General features: G+C 56.2%; 2 protein-coding genes and 1 non-coding gene across 8 annotated transcripts; 1 reads left to right on the top strand and 2 right to left on the bottom strand.

The window, feature by feature from the left end:
• Positions 1-240: 240 nt before the first annotated feature.
• TIA1 (TIA1 cytotoxic granule associated RNA binding protein) lies at positions 241-15279 on the bottom strand. 6 transcript variants are annotated; one of them, XM_040617986.1, is made up of 13 exons: positions 15089-15273; positions 10556-10652; positions 10016-10114; positions 9444-9498; positions 9240-9272; positions 7910-7997; positions 4232-4307; positions 3699-3807; positions 3133-3228; positions 2946-3030; positions 2230-2353; positions 1560-1699; positions 241-1337 (listed from the first exon to the last, which is right to left on the bottom strand). In XM_040617986.1, the coding sequence occupies exons 1-13, from the start codon at positions 15112-15114 to the stop codon at positions 1214-1216; spliced, it is 1152 nt and encodes a 383-aa protein (XP_040473920.1). In that variant the 5' UTR covers positions 15115-15273; the 3' UTR covers positions 241-1213. The 6 variants fall into 6 exon arrangements, with proteins under 6 accessions (XP_040473920.1, XP_040473922.1, XP_040473923.1 ...); XM_040617988.1 differs by lacking the exon at positions 9240-9272 and having other exon boundaries at positions 15089-15272; XM_040617989.1 differs by lacking the exons at positions 9240-9272; positions 10556-10652; positions 15089-15273 and having other exon boundaries at positions 10021-10114.
• On the top strand, positions 15113-23389 carry PCYOX1 (prenylcysteine oxidase 1). Its single transcript, XM_040618340.1, is given in 8 exon segments — positions 15113-15308; positions 16649-16668; positions 16670-16798; positions 16800-16857; positions 18424-18598; positions 20406-20617; positions 21543-21695; positions 22007-23389. Coding segments are annotated over 8 exon segments (1602 nt in total). The 3' UTR covers positions 22666-23389.
• Positions 15505-15575, bottom strand: TRNAG-CCC. The gene has a single exon. It is a non-coding gene; the product is annotated as a tRNA-Gly (tRNA).
• Positions 23390-24484: the final 1095 nt, after the last annotated feature.

The following is a 24484-nucleotide window of genomic DNA, read 5'->3' on the forward strand; positions in this document are numbered from 1 at the left end:
GGGGAAATTTAACGCAATTATTTAACCCAATTATTTAAAAACAAAGAGCAGGGGTAGGGGAAATTTAACACAATTATTTAAAAAAAAAAGAACAGGCTGAACTTTGTATTCCAAAAGTACCAGAGTGTATATTTGATATCCACATGCAAAAAAAAAAAAAAAATATTTAAAAAAAGGTGACGATTTGAGGCGTAATTCGTGTCTGTCCTACCCTTAAATAAGGAAACGTACAAAGGTGGCTAACGGTTGTGCAAAATATTAATTTGCTAAAATATTTTACATAATCAGTACATGTCAATGTAGAAATCGGTAAAAAAAAAAAAAAACCAAAACAAACACAACCCCGAAAAACAACAACAACAACAACAACAAAAACAACCCGGCTGGTTCGTAGGAATTTTGTCACATTTTAGTAACAGGATTTTTCGCTGTCCCAGGGTGGGAAATCCTCGCTGACGAGGGGAGCCAGGCGCCGTCCCGCCGTTCGTCCCCCTTTTCCCCTGTCGTAAGGCAAAGACGACCCTGAAAAACACGCTGAGATACAAAAAAAAAAAAAAAAAAAAAGGATGTAAACTCATAATTTATCGTCAAAACCAAACCCAAAACCCCGGCGTAACAAAAGCGGAGACGGAGGTTTTATACAAGAGGTTCTTAGGTGGTTTTTTTTGTTGTTGTTAAAACAGACGGTGCGAAGGCTGAAGGCGCAGCGGCTTCAGGGTTCACCCGCTTTTGGCTTCTGGTTGGTTTATACAACGGTTTGATAATACATTTGGAATCGGTTGGGAATGCAAACGAGAACGGCACGCTACTTCCCAGGGAAGGAAAAGAAAAACACCAAAAACAAGGGGTGGGGGTGGGGGGGGTCGACGTTGTGCAATTTGCTGCCCCAATTTTCAGCGGCAGTAGTCCCTGCATTTGCTGTGTTTCAAAAACGTGGATCTTCAGAAACACATAAAGGAGGAAAAAAGAAGGCAAAAGTTGGCAGACATCCAGCATCTCGTTTCGTGTGATTTTTTTTTTTTTTGTGTTTTCCTTTTTTTCTTTCTTTTTTAAACAATGCGGATGACAATTTCATGATTAAAAAAATGCTTTTTGTTTGTTTCTCTCTCTCTCTCTTAAATAAATACATCGTATCTTGACGCCTGATCTGATCAATCGCGGCGGTCGATAACGGCTCCGCGGCGCTCCCGAGGTTTCAAGAGTCCTCCTCTCCTCATGGCGTTTCGAAGCCCGCCACGCGGTATCCCGTTTGGTTGGTTATCACGCTGCCGTTCTGCCCCTGCGGCGGCTGCACGCCGTAGCTGGCACCCATCCACGCCGCCGAGGACTGCGTCTGGCTGTCGGAGGAGAGGGTGGAAACAGTTCGTTAGGCAAATGAGTTGGTTAACGAGGGTTTAACGGAGAAGGGGGGGGGTCGCCTGAGCTGGGTGCTGTCGGCACAGGGCCGTCCTGGATCCGAACGTTCCCCAGAACGTCCCGGTGGCTTTTAGAGCGCTGCAGTTTTGGAGCATCACCTCCCCCAGGGGGAAAACCCGTTCCCAAGAAGCCCAAATACTCACTTAAAGCCCTGCTGGTTCCACGCTTGCCCGTACATCCCGTAGGCGGGGACCTGCCAGCCGTTGGGCACGTACTGACCGATCTGGGCGCTGCCGTACCACTGCCCCCACTGCCCGTAGGCTGGCGGGTAGCTGATCTGGTTCTGCGAGGGCAAAGAACCGGCTGTCACGTGGCGCCCGAAAAAGCGGCCATTTCTGCCAACTTTTCTGTCAACTCGTGAATCGCGCCCTCCCCGCGCCGCCGCAGAGTCGCAAATTGGCCACAACGGGGCCAAAACGGCCACACAGGCGTTTGGTTGGGGACCCCTTTGGAGTTAGCGAGCGTTTAATTACTGGAGCGCCTCGTTACTGTCCCCCCAAGGCCACTGTCATCTCAAAAATACCCGCAGAAATCCAGGGAAACGGAGCGGCGGCTCCAGCCCCCTGCGGCAGAAAGGACGCGCCATGGACCAAATGGTATTTTGCGACCCTCCTCTGGAATTTTACATCACACAATTTTACGTGACAAGAGTCCAAGGCACTTAAAATCTTCAATTCTACTTCACAGAAATACGCTCCGATGAAATAAGCCGTGCCACGCGCTGCGCCAAGCCTCTAAGCAGCAGGTGCGCAGATTTCACGGCCGCTTAAGGGGTTTCTAGCGAAGACTAATTAGCAGAGGAGAAGCTCCAACCTGCTGGACCGGGCTGATCATGTCCGGTGTCTCCTTGCCCCAGTAGCACTTCACCACGTGCCCTTCGATAGTCGTCCCGTTGACGGACACAATAGCGTGTGCGGCACTCTCGTGGGAATTAAACCTGTGGAAATACAAGCGGGGCCGATAGGAACAACTCGCTGGGCCAGAAGTAACCCCGAGAGCCCCCGCCAGCTCAGCACCAGTCGGGGCTCTGTCAGAACACCTGCCCCGCTGTGGAGACTCCCTCTCATCAGCCCCACCGTGGGTGGCAGGGACCCCCAGGCTACGGTTGCTTTCCCCCTCTGTCATCAGTCTCCCTAAACAAATCGCAAAATTCAGTGGCAAGGAGAGCGGATATGTTTACGACATGTTTTTTATTATCTGGAGCCTCATCAACACAGCGATGAGGATGCTTCTGGGCCACACTCTCCAAGCCGACCATCTGCCTCGGGAACTCGGCTGTGAATCACCCCAGAGGAGCAGACGGAGATCTCTTGCGATGAAGGGCCCTGCGCCTGGTTTGACCGGGTTAAGGGGTTTTTCCTTCTTGTGCCCTAACTCCCTCCTCGGAGCGAGCTGTTGCCAGAGAAAGCTGCTGTAAAGCACGCTCTCCGCTCCGGCCCGCGCCCACCCGTGCTCCACCGGCACCAAAAGCGTGCGGAAACCAGCGTTCCTCTTAATTCCACCGACAGGCAACCCGCAGGCCAGCCTACCGTACAAAGGAGTAGCCTTTATCTGGGAAGACTCGAACTTCCATTATCTGCCCGAAGGGAGAAAAGGTCTGGCGCATGAGCTGTTCTGCAGCGGGAAGAGACAGAGCAGCAAAATGAGGCGACCGCGGCGTTACTCAGAGAGACGCGTTATTCGGAGAGACGCCACGGCGCTGCGGAGCCACGGTACCTGTCAGTCCCGAAGTCACCCCTCCGCAGTACACGGTGCAGTTGCTGGGGCTGGACTGATTGACCACATCGTCGTAAGACAGTTGTTTGGTGTTGGCTGGGGAAAAAAAAAAAAAAAAAAAAAAAAAAAAGCAATTTTTAAAGAGCTTTTCAGTGGATGGGACACACGTCATGTGGCAATTTAATCCTGCCTGGCACGAGACGCTGAGCGCAAGCTGCAAACACCTATCAGGTAGGTCTGATCGACCTATTTTAGAATCTCCCCGATGGAAATGCTTTCTTTGACGTGGTCTCACAACAGAAAGCCCTAAAAGCGAGGAAGCAAAGTTAAAAACGACTTTTTCTGTCCAGCTGTCCGGAGGGAAAGCGAGCTTCTGGCTTAAGAGTGTGCAGAAGGCAAAAAATCCTCCCCCTGCAGCGGTGCCACAGCTAAGGAAGCTGCTTTGCTCAGCTCTGAGCCCCTTTCCGCACCCGCGTTCCCTTCTCCCACCACCTCCGAGGCTCGCAGCTTGCCCTGTCGTGCACGGCAGGAGGTTTGCAAAGCTTTGCCGATAACCCAGAACCTACATTCGTATGTACTCTTTGGAGCCGGAGGTTTTCTCGTCGCCCAGTTTGTTCTGATTTGCCTTCCACCAAGCCACTGGCCGCCCATCTGCTGGATAGCGTTCTCTGCGTCCTGCCCGCGAGAGGGGAGAGAAGAAAACCCCACCGTCAGCATCGCATCCTTCCGAGGCAGAGCCAAATGAATGACACCGCCACGCTCCCACCCTGCCTGACCCTTGCAGCGCGCCGTAAAAAATCCTACTTCAAAAGCAGCTGATTTAGGGAGGACGAAGGACGCTCGCTGGGCGCACCCAAGACCCTCTCGCTATACGCCAGAGCTCCCATCGCTCTGCCACGGCTGCACATCGCTCGTCCGGGTGTCACTTGCCACGTGCGTTAGATAGAAACGCTAGAGCAACGGCAGAGCGTCTCGATAAATACGAGAGAAAAGATTCCCCCTCGACAGGGAAAGCAAAGCCGGGCAGAGATCGGGACTGATGATGCTGAAATTCATCGTCTGCTTTGCACGGGGTGCTCGAGCCGGCGCTGCAGCTTACCCATTTATTGAAGAAGGAAACGAAGCCGTATCCTTTAGATTTGCCCGTCGCCATGTCCTTAACCACACGCGCGTCTCTAAAAAAGCAGAAACGAGAGGCACCTCAGCGCCTTCGAAAGACGACCCGACCACAACGACAACTCGAGTCACGCGTTTACAGCTTATTTTTTTCACGTTTCACCTTTACTAACGTCAACTGTTTATATTGCACCAGCAACACAGTCAAAGCAAAAGGCTTCTCTTCTACACAGAACTTTACTAACGCTCTGCCAGGTAGTAGCAAAATTAAAACTTAATTGTGTAAACATGCAAATCAATAGCTTCTCTAACAAACGTATGTACTATACAGTTGGCTCCCGCTTCAAAATGCTTTTACAGGCTGTTAAAGACACAAAGCATGGTCAAAGCAGCTATTCAAAAGAATCACTTAAGGCACCGAGCTGACTAACATTAGCTGAATGGCTCTCTTTAACCATGCAATTTTTAAACTCGCTATTTGCCAACACATTCTACCTACTCATTCAAAATATTAAATAGAAAAAATGAAAAAAAAAAGATAGGAATTAAAAGGCATACGTCGCCTGTTAACTGAATTCTTTAATTTTCTCAGGTCAATTCGTTACCCCCTTTTTGGACTGTGGGCAGCTGTAAATTTTGAGAGATTGACATGTTCAGAAATTATTGAAGAAAATAAAACACCGAAACATTCATGTCTTAAACTACATATTACACATTTATACTGCATTTGTACAACAGCAATCATACAGCACTGATTGGAAACTACAAGATATTAAAAAAAAAAAAAAAGAAGCAAAAAAAAAATTATAGAATTTATAAAAGTAAATAAGAAAACTACAACGTTTGTCCACTGTGAACTGTAGCTTGTAGTTAGCCATGGCAATTCTGTCCATTCTTCAGAGCCACTCTGCAAAATAACCAGAGCCCTATTATTTGAGATTGAGTTAAAAAAGAGAACCCAGCTACAAGAGCTAAACCCCGCTCGTGGAACACCACTCTACAGCGCTTCTCAGGCAATTTGCGAACGAGTTCGCCGAGGAGCGAGCCACCCTCTCCTCCCCTCCTTCGCCCCACACGTGCAGGCATTAAATGAACAGCAATGACAACATAAAACCAGTCAGAAAGTCATGCAACGTAACTTACGGCTGTATAAAATAACAGGGTTCAGAGGAACTAGCGTTAACATGTGCACAACATTTAGCATTCCCAGACTGGCGAGAAAAGTCACAATGAAGAGAAGGTTCGTTACGCTCGGGTGTTTCTTTTTTAAGCCTTACAGTAACGGCAAATGCATCGTGAGTCTCATTCTGGTACCCGCAGCGCTCTTGCCGAAGGCCCGAGGAAAACACCTCTCCCAAAGCTACGGCAGAAATGTTTCTTTCTTTCCTCTTTGTGAGACATCCCCCCACCTCCTCCTCCCCCCTTTTTTCTTGCCCCCTTGCTGGGTTAGGTCCGAATTTGGGTGGTGTGTTACAAATTGCCTGAGAAGAGCCACTTTGTTAAGCTTAGATAGGTTTGCTCTGAAGAGCCTATGGGGAGGGAAGGGAGAGGGGAACTCATCTCTACTTACCCTCAACCGAAAACTTTGAAAATAAAGACTTAAGAACAGGTGAAAACATGCGTACAGCAAGCATAAAAGGAAACCACAATGAAAAGTGTGCTTTTACAGTGATTGAAAAAAATCCAGATGCACAGAATTACCAAAATTTCTTATGTGCTAATCATGCAGTAGGTCAACCTCGGTGTCATTTAAAAAAAAAAAAAAAAAAAAAAAAGTTCAGTTTAGCACCAATAAAGACAATATTAAAAAAAAAAGTATCAGGAAATATTCCATTTGCACCACATTTCCAGAAGCCAGTCACTGATGAAGAACAGGTAAAATCAAGTAACTTCATTCAACCGCTTAAGAGACAGTAGTAATACTTTTCCAGGTTTAAATTTAAACGAGCAGAAAATTCTAGGTCCCTTTGGCTTTATTTAACCCCTCGCTTTTGGAACAAGAGTTTGGAAGAGTCATTACAGGGACAATTCTTAATCAACTGCTTTTGTGGGAGGAAAAGAACTGGAGTTTCATTCTGAACAGTCAGCGTGAGCCAGGGCAAACCGGGAATTTTCCACGGGTCAGCTCTCTAGCCATGCACTGAGTACCCCAAAAGCCAGAGCATCGCTCCCCTCTCCCCGTCACCACCGCCACCACCACGCAGCAACGGCTCAGCACCCAGAAAGCTCTTCTAGGAAAGAGGGGACAATGGGCATGGCCCCAGAAATGCGGACCGCAGACCGGTGCTCGCTGTGATTTTGTGCTTCCCCAGTTGACGTTCAGGCGTTACTTTTTGCTTCAGGCTCAGGGTTGATTTTTTTTTTTTGGGGGGGGTCATCTGTTAAAGGTGGGCTGTCCACTCAACTGTCACCTAATGTTGAGTTAGGGGAAATTGCCTTTCACAGCTCCACCGCAGCGCCACCAACGCGGCCGTCTACTCCTGCCTCCCTCTCGCACTCATTCCAGCTTTAGAGCCCCTCGTCCCTTCCACCCGGACCGCACCGGGCCAGGGGATAAACGGCCTCTCCTTAGGAGCCCGACCCTCTGCGCTTCCTGGATGGCAGTTATAAAAGATGCAGTCAAGCATTACAGTCATCTGAAGCAAGTCACATTCAGATCACATTTGGTGGGTTTTTTTTTCTTTTTTTAAACCTTATCATAAAAGGAAATCAAGCTGGCATTGAGAGAGTAATACACTGGACTCTGAGAGGGGAAAAAAAAAACAACAAAAAACAAACTTACTTCAATTAAACGCTTCACTACACAACACTCCAAAGCACTCTATGTTCTCTTACATCACCATCAAGAAACTTCAATGTCCAGTACAGACAACACTACAAGGAAAATTAATGGTTTACATTGGGAGGATGGAGTGAACGAACCGCTCCTTACTCTGCTACACCCTGAATAGCACAAGCTAGGAGGCAGAGGAGCCCTGCGAGCACTGCTCCCCGCTTGTAACGCGGTCGCTTGTTACACCGTCGCTCTGCACCGCTGGGATGAGCGAAACTCCTTGACCCGAGACACCCCGCGGGTTTGGGCAAGCCCTTCGGGTCAAGGGCTGACGCTGACCCAGCACCAAACGCTTCGAGGCCACTCTAGCTGCTGCCTCTGGGTGCCCCACCGAGTCTTGTGCTATAAGAAAAGGTGCATTTCACGGGACATGGGAATTTAACTGAAAAAAAAAAAAAAGACACTGGCTAACAGTGGCCGGCACGTCCCGGCTAACAAAAAATCCAAAGCCTCGCAAAACGTGAACGTGCCAACGGACTCAGTCACAACCTGTGCAGCGTGACGTCGATCCGCTCGCTGAGAGGGCCAGGGAAATGCAAACCCCGGGTTTAGGAGTCAATTTGTGCCGGCGTCGCTTTGCCAAATGAGGCAAGGGCGATAAAGCCAAAGCGAGTGGGCTGCAACTTTTCTAGGAAAGCAGAACAAAGTACTGCAGAGGAACTGGGTTACGCATCCCTGCTCAACGCCTGGCCGTTCGGACTCGAGTCGCTGTATCAACAGATGAATTCCTGCACCGCCACAACTCTCTGTTTTTTACTTACTGAAACATAAGGCTCCTCCGTTTAGGAGAGATAACTTTTAGGTCATTCACCCTGAGAAATTACTTACGATATTCTTCCAAATGGTGCAAAAGCGGCTTTTATATCTTCAGTTGTAATTTCTGGACTGAGGTCTCCGACAAAGACATGGAAATGGTCTTTTTGGGAAAAAGAGGGGGAAAAAAAAAAAAAAAAGGGATTTTAATGTTTGAAGACGACCCCTGAACACGCACACAGAGAGCACGGCATCTCACAGAGTACAGCTTTCCAGCTACTATTAAACACTACGAGAAGACTAGAGCTCACTAAGAAACAGGCTTTACTGCTGTTCTTAACAGATCCTTTGCTTGGCAGCGCTACAAAGTCAGTGATTTTCAGGATACTACAGCGGTGCACGGCATTGACGTTTGGTATTTTAGAAAATGCTTTTTAAGACCTGCCAGCGTTTACTGTACGAAGTCTTAAACTATTTCCTTAAGGTGCCAAGACTACATGAAACCCTCTCTCTCGGTAGGCCAGTGTAAAGCTTTGACACAGCAGGCGATCGCTGCTGTTCAGAAATGTCAAGAAATGTAGGGTGACGCTCACGCTAGAGCGGGGCACGTTTCGAACCTAGCCACAGCGTCCGGCTTAACCCCATAGCTCGGGAAGAAGAAATCAGAGAAATACCTTGCACTGCCACAGTTTGCCGTTAAAAAGGCTTTGAGCTCGCAAAACCCAACCGTTTTGGTTGCCCAGCCAACACACGGCGTGAATCCACGTGAACTCAAGTGCGCGTGAATCCACGTGCAAGTGAACTAAGACTGAAAGTAAGAGAACGGGAAGAGTCAGCCCTTCGGTTGACATCAGAGCCACAAAACACCGGCACCAAAGAGAAACAAAAGCGTCCTGGATCTAAGGAATCTGCCGCTACAGTCAGACACTGCCAGCCGTACCGCCCCAGCGCTGTGCTGCAGGGCGTGCGGAGCTCTGGGGGATGCTCGGGTGCAGAAATTCAGAGCTTGCTGAGAGCAGCAGCAATCCGCGGGCTCGCCACGAGCGACGGAGTCCCGTTTTGGAAACGGTCTGGGTGCTCCCAGGGAGCCTGTCCGTGGGAGCGCAGACCGCAGGCTCACAGGGAGCCGGCTATTCTGCCCCCACAGCAGGGGACAAGGGGTGCAGGGGATTTTTTTTTCTTTTTTTTTTTTTTTTTTTTTTTTTTTACAATTGTGCTCAGAACAGTTAGCGCCAGAGCTAAACTGTGGATGCTAGATCATTTTGTGATGCTACAGGGAAGCAAAAGGGAAGTCTTTCTGTAGAAAAATAAATTCACAATGAACAAAAAAACCCCATACATAGCTTCGGGTGGTTAGTGAATACCCTGGAGAGATTTCATTTTATGTTTAAGAAGATACAATTACCTTGTGAACGCTGTGTGTTGACAACGGTACTACCTGATGACAAAGATTAGATTTGTTCTTAAGTTTATTAACACAAACACATGACATAATATCTTAGGATTACGATCAAAACATTACTGCGTATAATTGTATGATGCTTACTGTTTATGTTTAAAAACTAACTGTAGAAATCAAACACGTACTCAAAGTGTAAGCGACACTTACTGCTGGTATCTTTCTTCTGGCTGCTGGGGGTCGTCGCCCAGTTCACTTTGACCTCCTGCAAACGTCAGTCGCTCATGTTAGATCGAGCAAATCCCAGCTAAGCTCCGGGCCCTCCGGCACCGAGTTCTGACACTACGGGGGCACCAGACGCGCGAGTCTGGGGCAAATGCTCCAGTTTAAGGAGAGGGTTCATCCTTCCAAACGGCGTTGCATGGGTTAAGAGCAAAGATGGGCAAACAGACCTGGTCTGGGGATTCGGTTTGGTCGGGTGGGCTCTTGGGCAGGGGTGGGGAGAGAGGAACGTTACCCTGAGAAGGTCAGCAGGGTTAAAATACTTGTTCTGCCCGCTGTCTCTGAGCCCTCCCAGTTCTACATTCCCACCTCCCTCCGCATTCTTCCCACAACAGCCTAAAGAGCTTTCCCTCTTCACTGTGCACTGTTAAGACCTCTGTGCAAACAAAGCGGCTAACGTTTGCGGCGCATCCACTTGGTCTCAAGTGATGCTGCACCCGCACCACCTGAGAGAGCCTGTTTTTCCAACTCCAACTCACCCTGTAGACACGACAGCTTACCTTACCCATTATCTTCCGGCCATTCATAGCAGCCAGCGCTGCAGCCGCGTGCCGGTGCTCATAGAACTCCACAAAACAGTACGGATCGTTTCCAGCTGTCTGATAAAAGAAATAAGCAAAGGATGACTGACACAAACCCCTGCAAACCACACTCTCGCTCTTCTGCTCGGCTCCTTACTCGTAACGGACAGGATTTTTTATTCTACGTGGGGACCATGGTCAATGCACTCAATGACGCTCCAGGAGGTTTCAGTTCTGCTTTAGAAAGGTGAAAGTGTGGCAAAGAACTTTTCAGACCTCATCTACGACACCCATGTATGCTAAGCTGTTCTCTTCCTCTCGCGATATCCCCCCATCCTTAAATTTCATGTCGGATACAAGGTAGAAATGATGCCAAAAGTACACGACTGCCATCTCCAGCCTTACTACATCCCTTTCATGCGGTCGCGCCGTATTTCAAGGGGAATTCTTAAACACGCCAGTATGGCCCAAAACAGTTAGCTACAAGAAATGTGAAAATCATTAGGTGGAGGCTCTTACATCCATTATCATTTTGCAGTTTTTGCAGGGTCCGATCTGGCTGAACAGCTGGAGGATTAGAGCTTCGGTCACATCTCTTGACAGGTTCCCCACGTATCTGTAGGATCAAATACACACAGTTAGAAGCCATCCCAATGCTTCTGCTCAGCGGTAGCAGAGCAAACACAGCCCAAAGTTGTTCCCCAAACACTCAACCCCCCAGGTCAGGACGACAAAACAAAGCACATGGCAGGATTATATCCTGGCAAGTCACAGCAGGCAGTCAAGTCACGGCACCTGTCCTCAGTCCCACTCACGGTCCGTGTTTCTGGAATCGCGCCCTGGTTCAAAGCGGAACGGAAAAGCCAAATACAGACAACTCGACCTGCCAAACCGGTCATCCCCTATAGAAACAGCGGTTCCAGTAACGGCACGTGGCCACCGTTCACCGAGCACCGTTTCCCTCGCTGCCCGAGAGGCTCGGCCTGGTGTTTAGCCAGCACGTTACACAACATTCAGTCAATTCCTTTTTAAAAAAAGGACTCATCGTTCGAAAGCATTAGATCTGCCTGAAACGACCGAGGGCAAACGTGCTCAAGTGCAGGCACTGCCCGCTCCTCCTCCACGTGAAAGATCAGCCTCCTCAAGCACCAACAGAACCCAAAGGCCTGCTCTGATTCGGGATTTCGGCACGCTCAGCAACAAGGATCATCCTTGGTCCACAGGTGGGTTGTGTTGTTGTTCTTGTTCAGCCCAAGTCACGGGATTTTTAAAAAAAGCACACAGAGAAACCTCAGCTCCAAAGGTGTGGCAGCACCTTTCCACAGAGGAACGTTATGTGGCAAACCGCGGCCTCCGCAACGAGACCTCGGCCAAGTCACGCCGCTGAAACCACGTCAATAAACCCACAATCTTCCCTGCCTGGGTGCAAGAGTCGCAAAGATGTTGTAAGAAAACAACGAGGCAGCAAAACGAGGATTTCTCACCCTCCTTCTGTTGACACAAGGCTGCGAACAGCCCTCCCGGAGAGATGGATACGCTCCAGCGTTTGGTTTAGCACAGGAGAGAACGGGGGAACCAGACACACAGCCTCTGTTTTGCTGTCAGCAATGACCCCGCAAGCTCTGTATTAATAACTTGAGCAACTATTTTAGGTCGGAGTCAGAATTGTACTCCTTTTTAAAACAAACACACGAATCAGACGGTCACAGGTATCCTCTCGCTCAACAAAACTGACAAGGTTTTCTTAAGCAGAGGAGGAGGTAGCACGCTTCATTAAGGCAATTAACTTTGTGCTCAATAACACCCAGGCATTCTCCCCGGTTCAAGCCAGAGCCATAGCTAGCAAGGCTTCTTTTTTTATCTCTCCTGTTAAAAAAATATTATTGCAGTTTGGATAATGAGTAAGCCGAGGCACTAAAAGCGATGAGACTCGCAGGTGACCTTCTAGGTCTAAGTTTATTAACAGTTTATTTGCGACTGACAGTTTCCTAGATAGGGTGCCTGCACCTTGACCTTTGCACACACGCTGGATTTTCACCCCGATAATCAGACAGGCATCTCCTCAGGCATTCCCTACCTTTACACTGGATCTAGCCGGAAAAAGCAGGATTCACAAGTAAAGTGACCTCTGACAGCCCCACGGTGCTGTCAGACACGGTCAAGACATCCCCTAACAGCCAGGCAAGCGGTACCGCCACGCAGAGCCAGAGCGTTCTGCAAAACACTAAAAAACAGGAGGGAGAAACAGCTAAATTCGAGCTGTTTGACCATCCGAATCTTTCCGGGGAGCTTCGCCGCAGTTCCCGGTCTGTGGCCGACACACTGGCAGGGTCCAGCACCCCCAGACCTTGTCCCAGACCAGCTATAACCATGTGCCGAAGTGACCCTGCCAAGCAGGGCCACCTAACACAGGAGGAGACCTCTCCTGAGTGGCAGTTTTGCTTCCTGCACCCTTCCCATCCCTCTCTTTCCTGCTAATTGGAGTCTCATTAATGAGTCAGTCGACGTTTCTTTGCAGACGAAGGACTACGCTCTACGAGGGAAACGATGCAGACAGCTCCATTTATTCACTGCAGACATCAGTGTACGGCTTCTGGAAAAACGATGCCGAGCTATCGGGTGTTGGCTCTTGGGCATCTTTTTAGCTGTACAAGGTAAATTAGGAAGTACGTGTATTCCACAAGCATCTACGTGAAAAACATGAAAAATACAAAACAAGAGGTCTTTGTGAATGCAAACACACTGTCTGCCTTGTAACCGCTCTGCAAATTTATAATCTCTGCCGCTGAAGAGTGGCTTTCAAGGAAGGTAACGGGCCACGTGAAAATGAGCTGCCTATCCAGGAAATCATTTACATAAGTAATACAGCTCCTAACACGCTTCGGAACGCCAAGGCTCTAACAGCTCCCTTCAAAGAAACAGGTTACATGGAAATGGCAAAACCAAGAAGTTACTTCCCATGTCTGGAATCCATTCCAGAAAGACGACTTAAAACACGCTAAAAGGAACTAAAGGAAAAGGCACGCGGGTCGCAGACCACCTCGGTGGCCCCTCACGACGCAGCCACACGAGGCAACCGAGGAGGCAGCCCCGTAATCCGCACCCAGATGGGGTTTCTGTAGCACTACCTACAGAAATCCTCGGGCGAGCAAATATTTAACACAGACTTCAGGCCCCAGCTGGAAAGAGATTACTTTCAGCTGCGCAAGATGCTCATTGTAAACCCAATCTGTGAAATTCTGCTCGTGGCACCATCCTCCAGATGACTTGAGAAAGTCACTCGGAGCTCTTCAAAGACACTTGGTGCGTCGCTCAGCGCTCTCGGTTCTGCAGCACAGAAACCCGGCGCGACCAGCCACACGTGCTCAGGGACAGGTAATTCATTCCCTCGAGCGGACGCCCCGTACGGCCGAGACCACCAGACCCCAAGCCAAGACTTTGTTGGGAGTGGGCGGGGGAAAACATTTTTCTAAATAAACAGGCCAATATGCCAACAGGTCTGACCATGTTTGCAGACGCCGAGAATAGTTCCAAAAACGCACGTGCCAGAAAGACAACGGGATTGTACGTACACACGCAAGGAGGCGGACACAGTGTTTACCACTCAGGAAAGCCTGGACCAGAGGAGCTGGCAAAAGTCACGTAGGAGTTTTGTTTTCCTGCAGTTGCTCAGCCAAGTCATTTATCAAACCTTGGGGTAAGTGCAGCCACTGTCCAAGGGCAGAATTTTCCCTTCACTTTGGAAAGATTCCCCCTCCCTCCCCTCAATGCCTGCACTGAAACAGAGCTCGCAGCTTACGCTGGGGTGGAAGAGAAAGAGCGGAGTCTGTGATTTCCCCGATCCAAAGGAGGGAAATCACTCCAGGTAACGCCTGCTGGAGAACAGGACAGGAACGCACAGGCTCCCCCGTGCCTTTCAAGCACGGCCAGCCGCAGGAGCAACAGCCGACCCAAAGTCCAAATCCCTCTTGACAGCCACCGGGAAAGTTGCTGGTAATTAAAGGAACCCCACTTACGATTTTTAACGAGGCGAGGAGCTGCCCTGCAGCTACGATTAGAGGCTCGCGGTGTGCTTTGAACACTTGGACAAGTGGCGATTTCACGGGCAACCCACCCCCCCTTTATTTCTATCGAGCTGCTACAAGGCAGCGGGGCACCAGGCGCCCCCCCCCCCCGAGCTGACGGAGCCAACACAACCCCCAGACGGGACAATCCAGCAGGATGCTTGCGAAAACGGGCAGGGGGTCGGGGGGGGCAACACTGCCCTGGCCCCTGCCCTCCAGAACCAAGCTGGGGGGCACATCACCCCGGCCCCTGCCTGCCAGGGCTGAGCTGGGGGGCACATGGCCCTGACACTCCACAGGGCCAAGCTGGGGGGCACATCACCCCGGCCCCTTCCCACCAGAACCGAGCTGGGGGGCACATCGCCCCAGCCCCGGCCCCGGCCCCTGCCCCTGCCCTCCAGGGCCGAGCTGGGGGGCACATGGCCCTGACACTCCAGAACCGAGCTGGGGGGCACATCGCCCCGGCCCCTGCCTGCCAGGGCTGAGCTGGGGGGCACATCGCCCCGGCCCCGGCCCCTTCCCACCAGAACCGAGCTGGGGGGCACATCGCCCCAGCCCCAGCCCCGGCCCCTGCCCTCCAGGGCCGAGCCGGGGGGCACCCAGGGGCGAGCTGGAGGGGACACATCGCCCTGACACTCCAGAACCGAGCTGGGGGGCACATCGCCCCCGGCCCCGGCCCTCCAGGGCCGAGCTGAAGAGGCCCGGGGGGACGCCCCCAGCGTGGAGGGTTGGGCCGGTGGCCCCCGCCGGGCTCAGGCGGGGGCGGGGGCCGGGGTCGCCCCCTCCGTCTCTCCGGGGCCGCCCTGAGGGGAGCGGGCAGCCGCCAGCGCGGCCCGGCGGGCGGCTGAGGGGCCGGGGCAGCCGCCGCTGCGGTCGGCGGGGCCCGATCGCGCCGCCCGGGCCCGCGGGCCCGTCCGTGAGGGGAGCCCGGGCCGCCCCTCCCCGCGGAGCCGGGAACAATAGGCGGTCTCGCCCCCTCCCCACTCACAGGGTCTTGGGCATTTCATCCTCCATGGCGCCGCCGCCGCCCCCGCCCGCCCCGGCTCTTCGCGCCGAGCCGGCCCCGCGGCCCCGTCAGCGGCTGGGCAGCCCGAGCGCCGCCGGCCCCGCCGAGCCCGAGCGGCGGACAATACCCCCGCCGGTCCTCGCAAGATGGCGGGTGGCGGGCGAAGGGGCCCGGCCGGCCGAGGGGGGGCGGCACCGCGCATGCGCGCCCACGGGGCGACTTCCCGCCCGCCGCCGCTCCCGCGCATGCGCCCCGCGCCGAGCACCGGCTCCGGCTCCGGCTCCGCCGCGGCACCGGGGTGCGGGCCCCTGGCGTTTCCTCACCCTTGCGGGCGGGGAAATAAATCAAGAAATAAATAAAGAAAAAATATAATTAAAAAGCGAAGTGAGAAAACGACATGCGCCGCCCGGGAATCGAACCCGGGTCGCAAGAATGGGAATCTTGCATGATACCACTACACCAGCGGCGCGGCTGACAGCGCTGGCGCCGCCCGGCCCCATGAGCCTGCGGGCCCGGCCCGGCCCCGTGGCGGGCAGCAGCTGACGGGGCGGTCCCGGCGGTGCAGCCAGCGCCATGCCGGCCCTGCGCCTGCTCCTGCTCCTGGCCGCCCTCTGCCCGCCCGCCCCCGGCCGCCCGCCGCAGCGCGACCCCCCCCATGAACATCGGTAGGGCGGGGGGGAGCCGGGGGGGGAAGGAGGGCGGGGGGGGGGTTGGGGGGGGGCGGGGCGGTGGGGGGCCATGTAGGCGGGGGGCTCCGGGGGTCCGTGCGGAGCCGGGGGCCTGTCCGTGTCGGGCGGGGGGAGCCAGGGGAGCCGTGTGGGGAGGGGTGGGGGGAGCTGGGGGGCTGGCCGTGTGGGGCGGGGGGGCCGTGTGGGCGGGGGGAGCCGGGGGGCTGTCCGTGTGGGGCGGGGGGGCTCCCGGGCGGGTCCGTGTGGGCGGGGGTCGCGTGTGACTGCGGGGCGGGGTGTGTGTCAGTGTGGGAGGGGGGATCCAGGGCGGCGGGGGGGTGTGTGTGGGGAGGGGTCGTAAGGGGGGTGTCGGTATGGGACGGAGGGGTTCCGGGGTGGGGGGTCCCGGGGAAGGATCCCGGCGCTGATGCCGGTGCCCGTGCCCCAGCCGTGGTGGGCTCCCGGGCGGGGGTCCCGAGGCAGTGTCCCGGGGCAGGGTGGGGGTCCCGGGGCGGGGTCCCGGGGCAGGGTCCCGGTGCTGATGCCGGTTCCCCAGCCGTGGTGGGCGCCGGGATGGGAGTCCCGGGCTAGGTGGGGGTCCCGGGGCAGGGTGGGGGTCCCGGGACAGGGTCCCGGGGAGGGGCGAGGGTCGGGGGGCGTGGTCGGGGGTCCCGGGGCAGGGTCCCGGTGCTGATGCCGGTTCCCCTGCCGGGGTGGGGGTCCCGGGGCGGGGTCCCGGGGCAGGGTGGGGGTCCCGGGGCAGGGTGGGGGTCCCGGGGCGGGGTCCCGGTGCTGATGCCGGTTCCCCAGCCGGGGTGGGGGTCCCGGGGCGGGGTCCCGGGGCAGGGTCCCGGTGCTGATGCCGGTTCCCCAGCCGTGGTGGGCGCCGGGGTGGGGGGGCGCGGCCGCTGCCCACTTCCTCCGGCAGCGCTTCGGGCGCGGCGCGCGGCTGGCGGTGCTGGAGCGCGCGGCGCCGGGCGGGCGCGTGGCCACGGTGCGGCTGGAGGGCGCCGGGTACGAGGCGGGGGGGCGCCGTCCTGCACCCCCTCAACCTGCACATGAAGCGCTTCGTCAGCGACCTGGGTGAGCGGGGACACCCCCCCACCCCCACCCCCCCATACACCACACACACCCCTGGGGGGGGGCGTCCCGCAAAGAGCGAGCCCCCCTCCCCTCCCTCCCCAGTGTCGCCCCCCACATCCTGCCCCGGGGGCTCCCCCCAAACTCTTCCCCAATGTCTCCCCCCCCAAATCCCCCCCCGTGTCCTTCCCCAGTGTCTCCCCCCAAATCCTGCCCCAGTGTCTCCCCTAAAATCCTCCCCCGATATCCCCCAAATCCTTCCCAATATCTCCCCCCAAATCATGTCCCAATATCCCCCAACCCATCCCAGTGTTGTCCCCCAATATCCCCCAATCCTCCCCGATGTCTCCCCAAAATCGTCCCCCAATATCCCCCCAAATCCTTCCTCAATGTCTACCCACAATCCTCCCCAATATCCCCCCCAAACCCTTCCCCAATGTCTCCCCCCAATATCCCCCAGTCCTCCCCAATGTCTCCCCAAAATCGTCCCCCAATACCCCCCCAAATCCTTCCCCAGTCTCCCCCCAATATCCCCCAATCCTCCTCAATATGCCCCCCAAAATCGTTCCCCAATATCCCCCCAAATCCTTCCCCAGTCTCCCCCCAACATCCCCCCAAATCCTTCCCCAGTCTCCCCCCATTATCCCCCAATCCTCCCCAGTCTCCCCAAAATTGTCTCCCAGCATCCCCCCAAATCCTTCCCCAATGTCTCCCCCCAATATCCCCCAATCCTCCTCAATACGCCCCCCAAAATCGTTCCCCAATATCCCCCAAAATCTTTCCCCAATGTCTCCCCCTATAACTCCCCCAAATCATCCCCCGCTATCCCCTAATCCTTCCCAATGTCTCCACCAAAATCATCCCCCAGTGTCTCCCCCAAATCCCCCTCAATGTCTCCCCCCAAATCATCTCCCAGTATCCCCCCAATCTTTCCCAATGTCTCCCCCCAATATCCCCCCCAATCCTTCCCCAATGTTTTCCCCTAAATCCTTCCCCAGTGTCTCCCCCCAAATCCTCCCCAATATCCCCCCCAAATCCTCCCCCAATATGAGCCCCCACATCCACCCCTTTATCCTTCCCCAGCATCCCCCCCCCCCCCAAATCCCCCCAGCCCAAGCAAACACCCCACCCCCGGGTGATGCAGGAACCCCATCAGAAGGGTCCAAAGGTCCCTGCAATTAGCCAGGGCTAATCAGGGCTAATTAACCCCCTCCCACCCCTTGGGGTGCAATTCCCAAGGGCTCCCCCTTACCTGAGGGGGGCTAGCTTGGGGGGGCAAAACCCCGACGGGGGGGGGGGGGGGGGAAAACATCGGGGGGGTGGTGGGCAAAACCTGGACGTGGGGGGGGAAACCTCGATGGGGGGGTGAAAACCTCGACGGAGGAGGGGGTGAAAACCTCGACGGGGTGGGGGGGGCAAAAGCTCAACGGACGGGGGGGTCAAAACCACGACAGGGGAGGGGGCAAAAGCTCCATGGGGGGGTGTCAAAACCTCGGCGGGGCGGGGCAAAAGCAGGCGTCAAGCTCTCCCTTTGATGAAATTCCCTTTTCCCCCCGTTTTTCCCTGCAGGGCTCTCGGCCGCCCCGGCGCGGGGGGGGCTGATGGGCATTTACGACGGGGAGGGGATGGTGTTCGAGGAGAGCAGCTGGTACCCCCTGACCCTGCTGCGGCTGCTCTGGCGCTACGGGCTCGGCCCCCTGCGCGCCCACCTCTGGGTGGAGGGCATCCTCGACAGCTTCATGCGGTACGGCGGGACCCTCGCCGGGATGGGGGGAAAAGGGCGGCGGGGAAAGGTGGGAAACCCCCCGCGGGGCTGGTAGGAGAAAAATAATGGGGGAAGGTATCCCGTCCCCCTTGGTGGTGGCTGCCCTCGCCCTGCTGCTCGGTGGTTTTATGTGGGAAAGAGACGCGGGTGCGGGGAGAGGGAGAGACGCGGGTGCGGGGAGAGGGAGAGACGCGGGTGCGGAGAGGGAGAGACGCGGGTGCGGAGAGGGAGAGACGCGGGTGCGGGGAGAGGGAGAGACGCGGGTGCGGGGAGAGGGAGAGACGCGGGTGCGGGGAAAGGGAGAGACGCGGGTGCGGGGAAAGGGAGAGACGCGGGTGCGGGGAGAGGGAGAGACGCGGGTGCGGAGAGGGAGAGACGCGGGTGCGGAGAGAGGGAGAGACGCGGGTGCGGAGAGAGGGAGAGACGCGGGTGCGGAGAGAGGGAGAGACGCGGGTGCGGGGAGAGGGAGAGACGCGGGTGCGGAGAGAGGGAGAGACGCGGGTGCGGAGAGAGGGAGAGACGCGGGTGCGGGGAGAGGGAGAGACGCGGGTGCGGGGAGAGGGAGAGACGCGGGTGCGGGGAGAGGGAGAGACGCGGGTGCGGGGAGGGAGAGACGCGGGTGCGGGGAGAGGGAGACACGCGGGTGCGGGGAGAGGGAGACACGCGGGTGCGGGGAGAGGGAGAGACGCGGATGCGGAAAGGGAGAGACGCGGATGCGGAAAGGGAGAGACGCGGGTGCGGAGAGAGGGAGAGACGCGGGTGCGGGGAGAGGGAGAGACGCGGGTGCGGAGAGGGAGAGACGCGGGTGCGGGGAGAGGGAGAGACGCGGGTGCGGGGGAGAGGGAGAGACGCGGGTGCGGGGAAAGGGAGAGACGCGGGGTGCGGGGAAAGGGAGAGACGCGGGTGCGGGGAGAGGGAGAGACGCGGGTGCGGAGAGAGGGAGAGACGCGGGTGCGGAGAGAGGGAGAGACGCGGGTGCGGGGAGAGGGAGAGACGCGGGTGCGGAGAGAGGGAGAGACGCGGGTGCGGGGAGAGGGAGAGACGCGGGTGCGGGGAGAGGGAGAGACGCGGGTGCGGGGAAAGGGAGAGACGCGGGTGCGGGGAGAGGGAGAGACGCGGGTGCGGGGAGGGAGAGACGCGGGTGCGGGGAGAGGGAGAGACGCGGGTGCGGAGGGAGGGAGAGACGCGGGTGCGGGGAGAGGGAGAGACGCGGGTGCGGAGAGGGAGAGACGCGGGTGCGGGGAGAGGGAGAGACGCGGGTGCGGGGAGAGGGAGAGACGCGGGTGCGGGGAGAGGGAGAGATGCGGGTGCGGGGAAAGGGAGAGACGCGGGTGCGGGGAAAGGGAGAGACGCGGGTGCGGAGAGAGGGAGAGACGCGGGTGCGGGGGAGAGAGAGACGCGGGTGCGGGGAAAGGGAGAGACGCGGGTGCGGGGAGAGGGAGAGACGCGGGTGCGGGGAGAGGGAGAGACGCGGGTGCGGAGGGAGATGCAGGTACGTGCCATCGCCTTCGAGCAGCGAGCCCAGGAGGCTGCGCTGGGAGCAGGGATCAGGTGTGGGATGCGCCATCGGTCTGTGCTATGGAAAATTAAATCCCAACTGCGCCCAAAAGCGCTTTTCTTTGGAAAACCGGGTACATGAAGAGGGGGACCAGGTCTACCCAGGCAGGTGCCGCTTGCCTGGCAGGAGGCAGCTCCCGGGACCCGTGTGGCGAGACCGGCCACAGCTTTCCGGGATGATGGAGATACCGACCGGTGGCCAAACGCCTGTTCCTTATCTCCGGTTAAGGATCTACCGCTACCAGATGCACGAGTTCGCCTTCAGCAGCACCGAGCACCTGCTGCGCGCCCTGGGCGGCAGCGCCTTCACCCGCCTGCTGAACCAGACCACGGAGGAAGCCCTGCGGAACGCCGGCTTCTCCCAGCGGTTCATCAACGAGGTGGTGGGCCCGGTGATGAGAGTCAACTACGGGCAAGGTGTCAACATCAACGCTTTTGTAGGTGAGCCTCGTAGGTGCGCCCCCCGTTGCGGCCGTCCCGACATCGCGCTCATCCCGGGGACCTCGCGCTCGTCCCCAGGGACCTTGTGCTTGTCACAGGACCTTGTGCTCGTCCAGGGACCTTGTGCTTGTCTGGGGTCCTTGTGCTCGTCCCAGGGACCTCGTGCTTTTCCCAAGACCTCGTGGCCATCCTGGGATCTCGTGCTCATCCCTGGGGACCTTGCGGCCATCCCAGAACCTCAGGCTCATCCCAGAACCTCATGCTCGTCCCAGGGATTTTGTCCCCGCGACCTTGTGCTCATCCCCAGGGACGTCATGCTCGTCCAGGGATCTCATGCTCATCCCCAGGGACCTTGTGCTCATCCCTGAGGACCTCATGCTTGTCTGGGGTCCGTGTGCTCATCCCGGGGACCTCATGCTTGTCCGGGGTCCGTGTGCTCATCCCGGGGACCTCATGTTTGTCCCAAAACCTCGTGCTTATCCTGAGACCTTGTGGCCATCCTAGGACCTTGTGCTCGTCCCTGGGGACTTTGCGGCCATCCCAGGACCTCATACTCATCCCAGGGACCTCCCCCTCGTCCCTGGGGACCTCACACTCATCCCCGGGGACCGCCCCAGGGACCCCGTGCTTGTCCCGGGACCTTGTGCTCATCCCTGGGGACCTCACGCTCATCCCAGGACCTCACACTTGTCCCCGGGGTCCTCGTGCTCATCCCCGGGGACCTCGTGCTCATCCCCAGTGCAGCGGCAGCTCCCACCGTGGGACAACCGCCTTGCTCCCACAAATTGTTGGCTGACGCCACCTGCTTAGCCCTGGCTTCAGCGAGCTCTGTGCCCCCAGGGGGGTGGGTTTCCCCCCTCATTTCCCACTTTCTGTTTCCTGCGCTCCCCTAAAAACCCCTCTGACGAGCATCGTTTCCTCGTAGGTGCCGTTTCTCTGGCAGGGGCAGAATCAGGCCTTTGGTCAGTAAAAGGGGGGAACAACCTCGTCTGCTCCGGGCTCATCTCCGCCTCCAAAGCCGAAGTTATTCCCGGCACGGTTTTGTCTATAGAGCCAAAAACCAGACTCGGACCCAGGGGTGAGTGGGGTTCGGTGTCCCCGCGGTGGGGCGGGGAGTGACCGTGGTCTCCCATCACCGCTCGGTTGCAGCCCTTGGCGGACCGAAGCTGCCCAGCCGGGGGCTTCCCCGGTCATTTTAAGATGAAAACCGGGCTCTGCGCAACGCTCAAAACCTCCGCCGAGCTGGCGGTAGGTTATGAAGCCAGATGAGCTCGCAGCGAGGCGTAATTAGCCAAAAGGGGATGGTGTGTTGAAAGCTCGGTGTTCATTAGCGGGACAAACGGGAGCGGGATGTCCCACTCCATGGGATGACTGAGCTTTTCTCCCCAGGGGACCCGGTGACGCTCTACCAGGTGACTTACAACACGTCGTCGGGGCTCACGGGGGACACGTACGACATCGTCGTCATCGCCGCTCCGCTGGGCCGCCAAATGGCCAACATCACCTTCAAGAACTTTGACCCTCCTATCCCGGAGTTCCCAAATCCTTACCACCAGACCGTCGCCACGTTCGTGCACGGACGATTAAACACCTCCTTCTTTGGCTACCAGGACCCAGACTCTTTTCATTTGGGTGCCATCTTCACCATGGACAACCCCAAGCTCTTCATCAACAGCCTGGGAGTGGTGTCTCCCGTGGGAGACGCGGGCAACGAGGAAAAGCTTCCCACCCAGCTGGCTGTCTGGAAGGTGTTCTCCAAGGAGGTCCTCACCAAAGAGCAGCTCAACTTGCTTTTCTCCTCCTACGACTCCATCAAAGTGAAGAAATGGTTGGCATACCCCCGCTACAGCCCCCCCGAAAAATGTCCACCCATCATCTTGCACGACAACCTCTACTACTTGAATGGCATCGAGCGGGCGGCCAGCGCCATGGAGATGAGCGCCATCGCCGCCAAAAACGCCGCCCTGCTCGCTTATCACCGCTGGTACGGGAACACCAACAAGATCGACCAGGAGGATTTGCACGACAAGTTGAAAACGGAGCTGTGAGCCCCGCGCAGCTGACGGCCAACTGCTCGCTGCGACCTCTGGAGATACTCATCGCCTACTCTTTAGCCACTACGACAGGTAACGGGCGAGGAACGCCTTGCTTGGCCCCCAAGAGGAGACCACCAGTCGACTCCAGACCGGAGCACCAGCCGAGGGGCAGATTTCCCAAGCCAGCTGGCTCTTCCTCAAGGGAACTCCTGGATCTACCCCTCGGTGACATCGAAGCAGCGGTTTGCAACACCGCAGTGACCCCAGCAGTGCCCTCGGCGGGATGGAGCCCGCCACGCTCAGGATCCGCATCACTGTGATGAACCCTCTTCCCCTCTCCGCGTGCGCTTTGGGCAGGGAATATCGACGTCTGGACTGTGAATCTCTCCGCCTCGTTGATTTTCTGAAGGGTGGCTCGATGTGGGATGAGTGGGAATAGGGGCTGCGTTCTTCATTTGCTTCCCAAACAAGTGCTTACGGGTAGGGGGACGGGGATGGGTGTGCTGGGAGCACGGGTAAGCGAGCGAGAGCACCGGTGTCCTTCGCTCTGTCGGGGTTTGGAAGCATTAATAATTTCCATGCCCTGACCCTCCAGCCGGGCACCGCTGGGTTTGAGTAGGTAAAATCCTTTTTCATGAGAATAATCCATGTCCCTCGACTGCATCTAATAACGCTGCAATACCTCAACCCTGTCGGAATGTTGCCGTTAACGAATAAAATTAACACACTGTTTGGCGAGCGCACCGGTGCCAGTGCCGGGAGACAGCGTTTGGATGTGTTTGCGTCGCTTTGGGGCTCAACCACCCGGTGGATCCCGTAATCCAGCCGCATCCTCGCCGTGCCACCACGCTATCACCTCAAGAAGGTGTTGCTACTCCCAGTCCACGTTATCCCAACGGAATGGTTTCCATCCCAGCGGAGCGGCCGCTGCAGGGCAACCTTCGTGCCAGCTCAGCATCCTCCAGCGCCCACCTCCTTGCTGTGGTGGCAGATTTTCCCACAAAACCTGAGCTGGCTTTCCGTGGCTCTGGGTACCTTACTCACAGGTCTCACTTACTCGCAGGAGCAAACAAAGGCAGCTGGTTTTTACCCGGCTACCATTTAGGAGAAAGAGCCAAAAGCTTCTTCAAGTGCAGCTCAGCCCCTGCAGGCTTTGGCTCCTGCACCACAGCTCTGTGATGCAGAAATAAAAGTAAAAAAAAAACAAAACAAAACAAACCCCCAAACCCCCCACCATTATTTAAAAAAACCCACAAGTTTTCCTACTTGAGGACACAGCCCTAATTCTAATCAATCTTGCACCTCTTGCTCGGTTTCCCGCTGCACCCTAACAGGGTTTAACATCACACCGGGGATGCACATCATCAAACTGCCCCCCGGGATGCCCCCCTCTCCCACAGGGGGCTGGAGGGGGCATCCCACCGAGGCTGAGGATTCCCCAAACCTTTGCTGGCCACGACTCTTTACTTTCTTGGTTTGTTCAGTCATCGCCGCTTGTATCACCTCCACATCTCACACGCAGGAATCCCGTCTCGTGTCACCCCGCCCTTTAACAAAGCAGCAAACATCCCTCTCCGTGAGATTCTACTATTTTCGGATTTATGATGTTCATTTCTATCACCACGCCCTGCGTTTTGCTCCAGACCCCACTCCCTGTTGTACCTTAATCGCTTCTGCTGTGATGTTCCCCCTTTTCCTTGATTAAAAGCAGCGTTAATGACGTTCTTGCGCGCAGGCGGAGCAGTTTTAAAGGTTTTACTCCCGATGAGTACGGTTCACCCGGTCTGTACCACCTATAAACACAGCAGGTCTCACCCCTTCCTCTCTTAAG

This window comes from Falco naumanni, chromosome 19 (genome assembly GCF_017639655.2).
Source record: "Falco naumanni isolate bFalNau1 chromosome 19, bFalNau1.pat, whole genome shotgun sequence".
Lineage (NCBI taxonomy): Eukaryota > Metazoa > Chordata > Aves > Falconiformes > Falconidae > Falco > Falco naumanni.

What these genes read in the sequence shown, in the direction of transcription:
- TIA1 (XM_040617986.1), bottom strand. Translation starts at nt 15,114, where the DNA reads ATGGAGGATGAAATGCCCAAGACCCT. An exon ending in GATGAAATGCCCAAGACCCT is followed by an intron (nt 10,653 to 15,088) that starts GTGAGTGGGGAG and finishes TTGATCCTACAG; the next exon opens with ATACGTGGGGAACCTGTCAA. An exon ending in GCACCATTTGGAAGAATATC is followed by an intron (nt 4,308 to 7,909) that starts GTAAGTAATTTC and finishes CTGCTTTTTTAG; the next exon opens with AGACGCGCGTGTGGTTAAGG.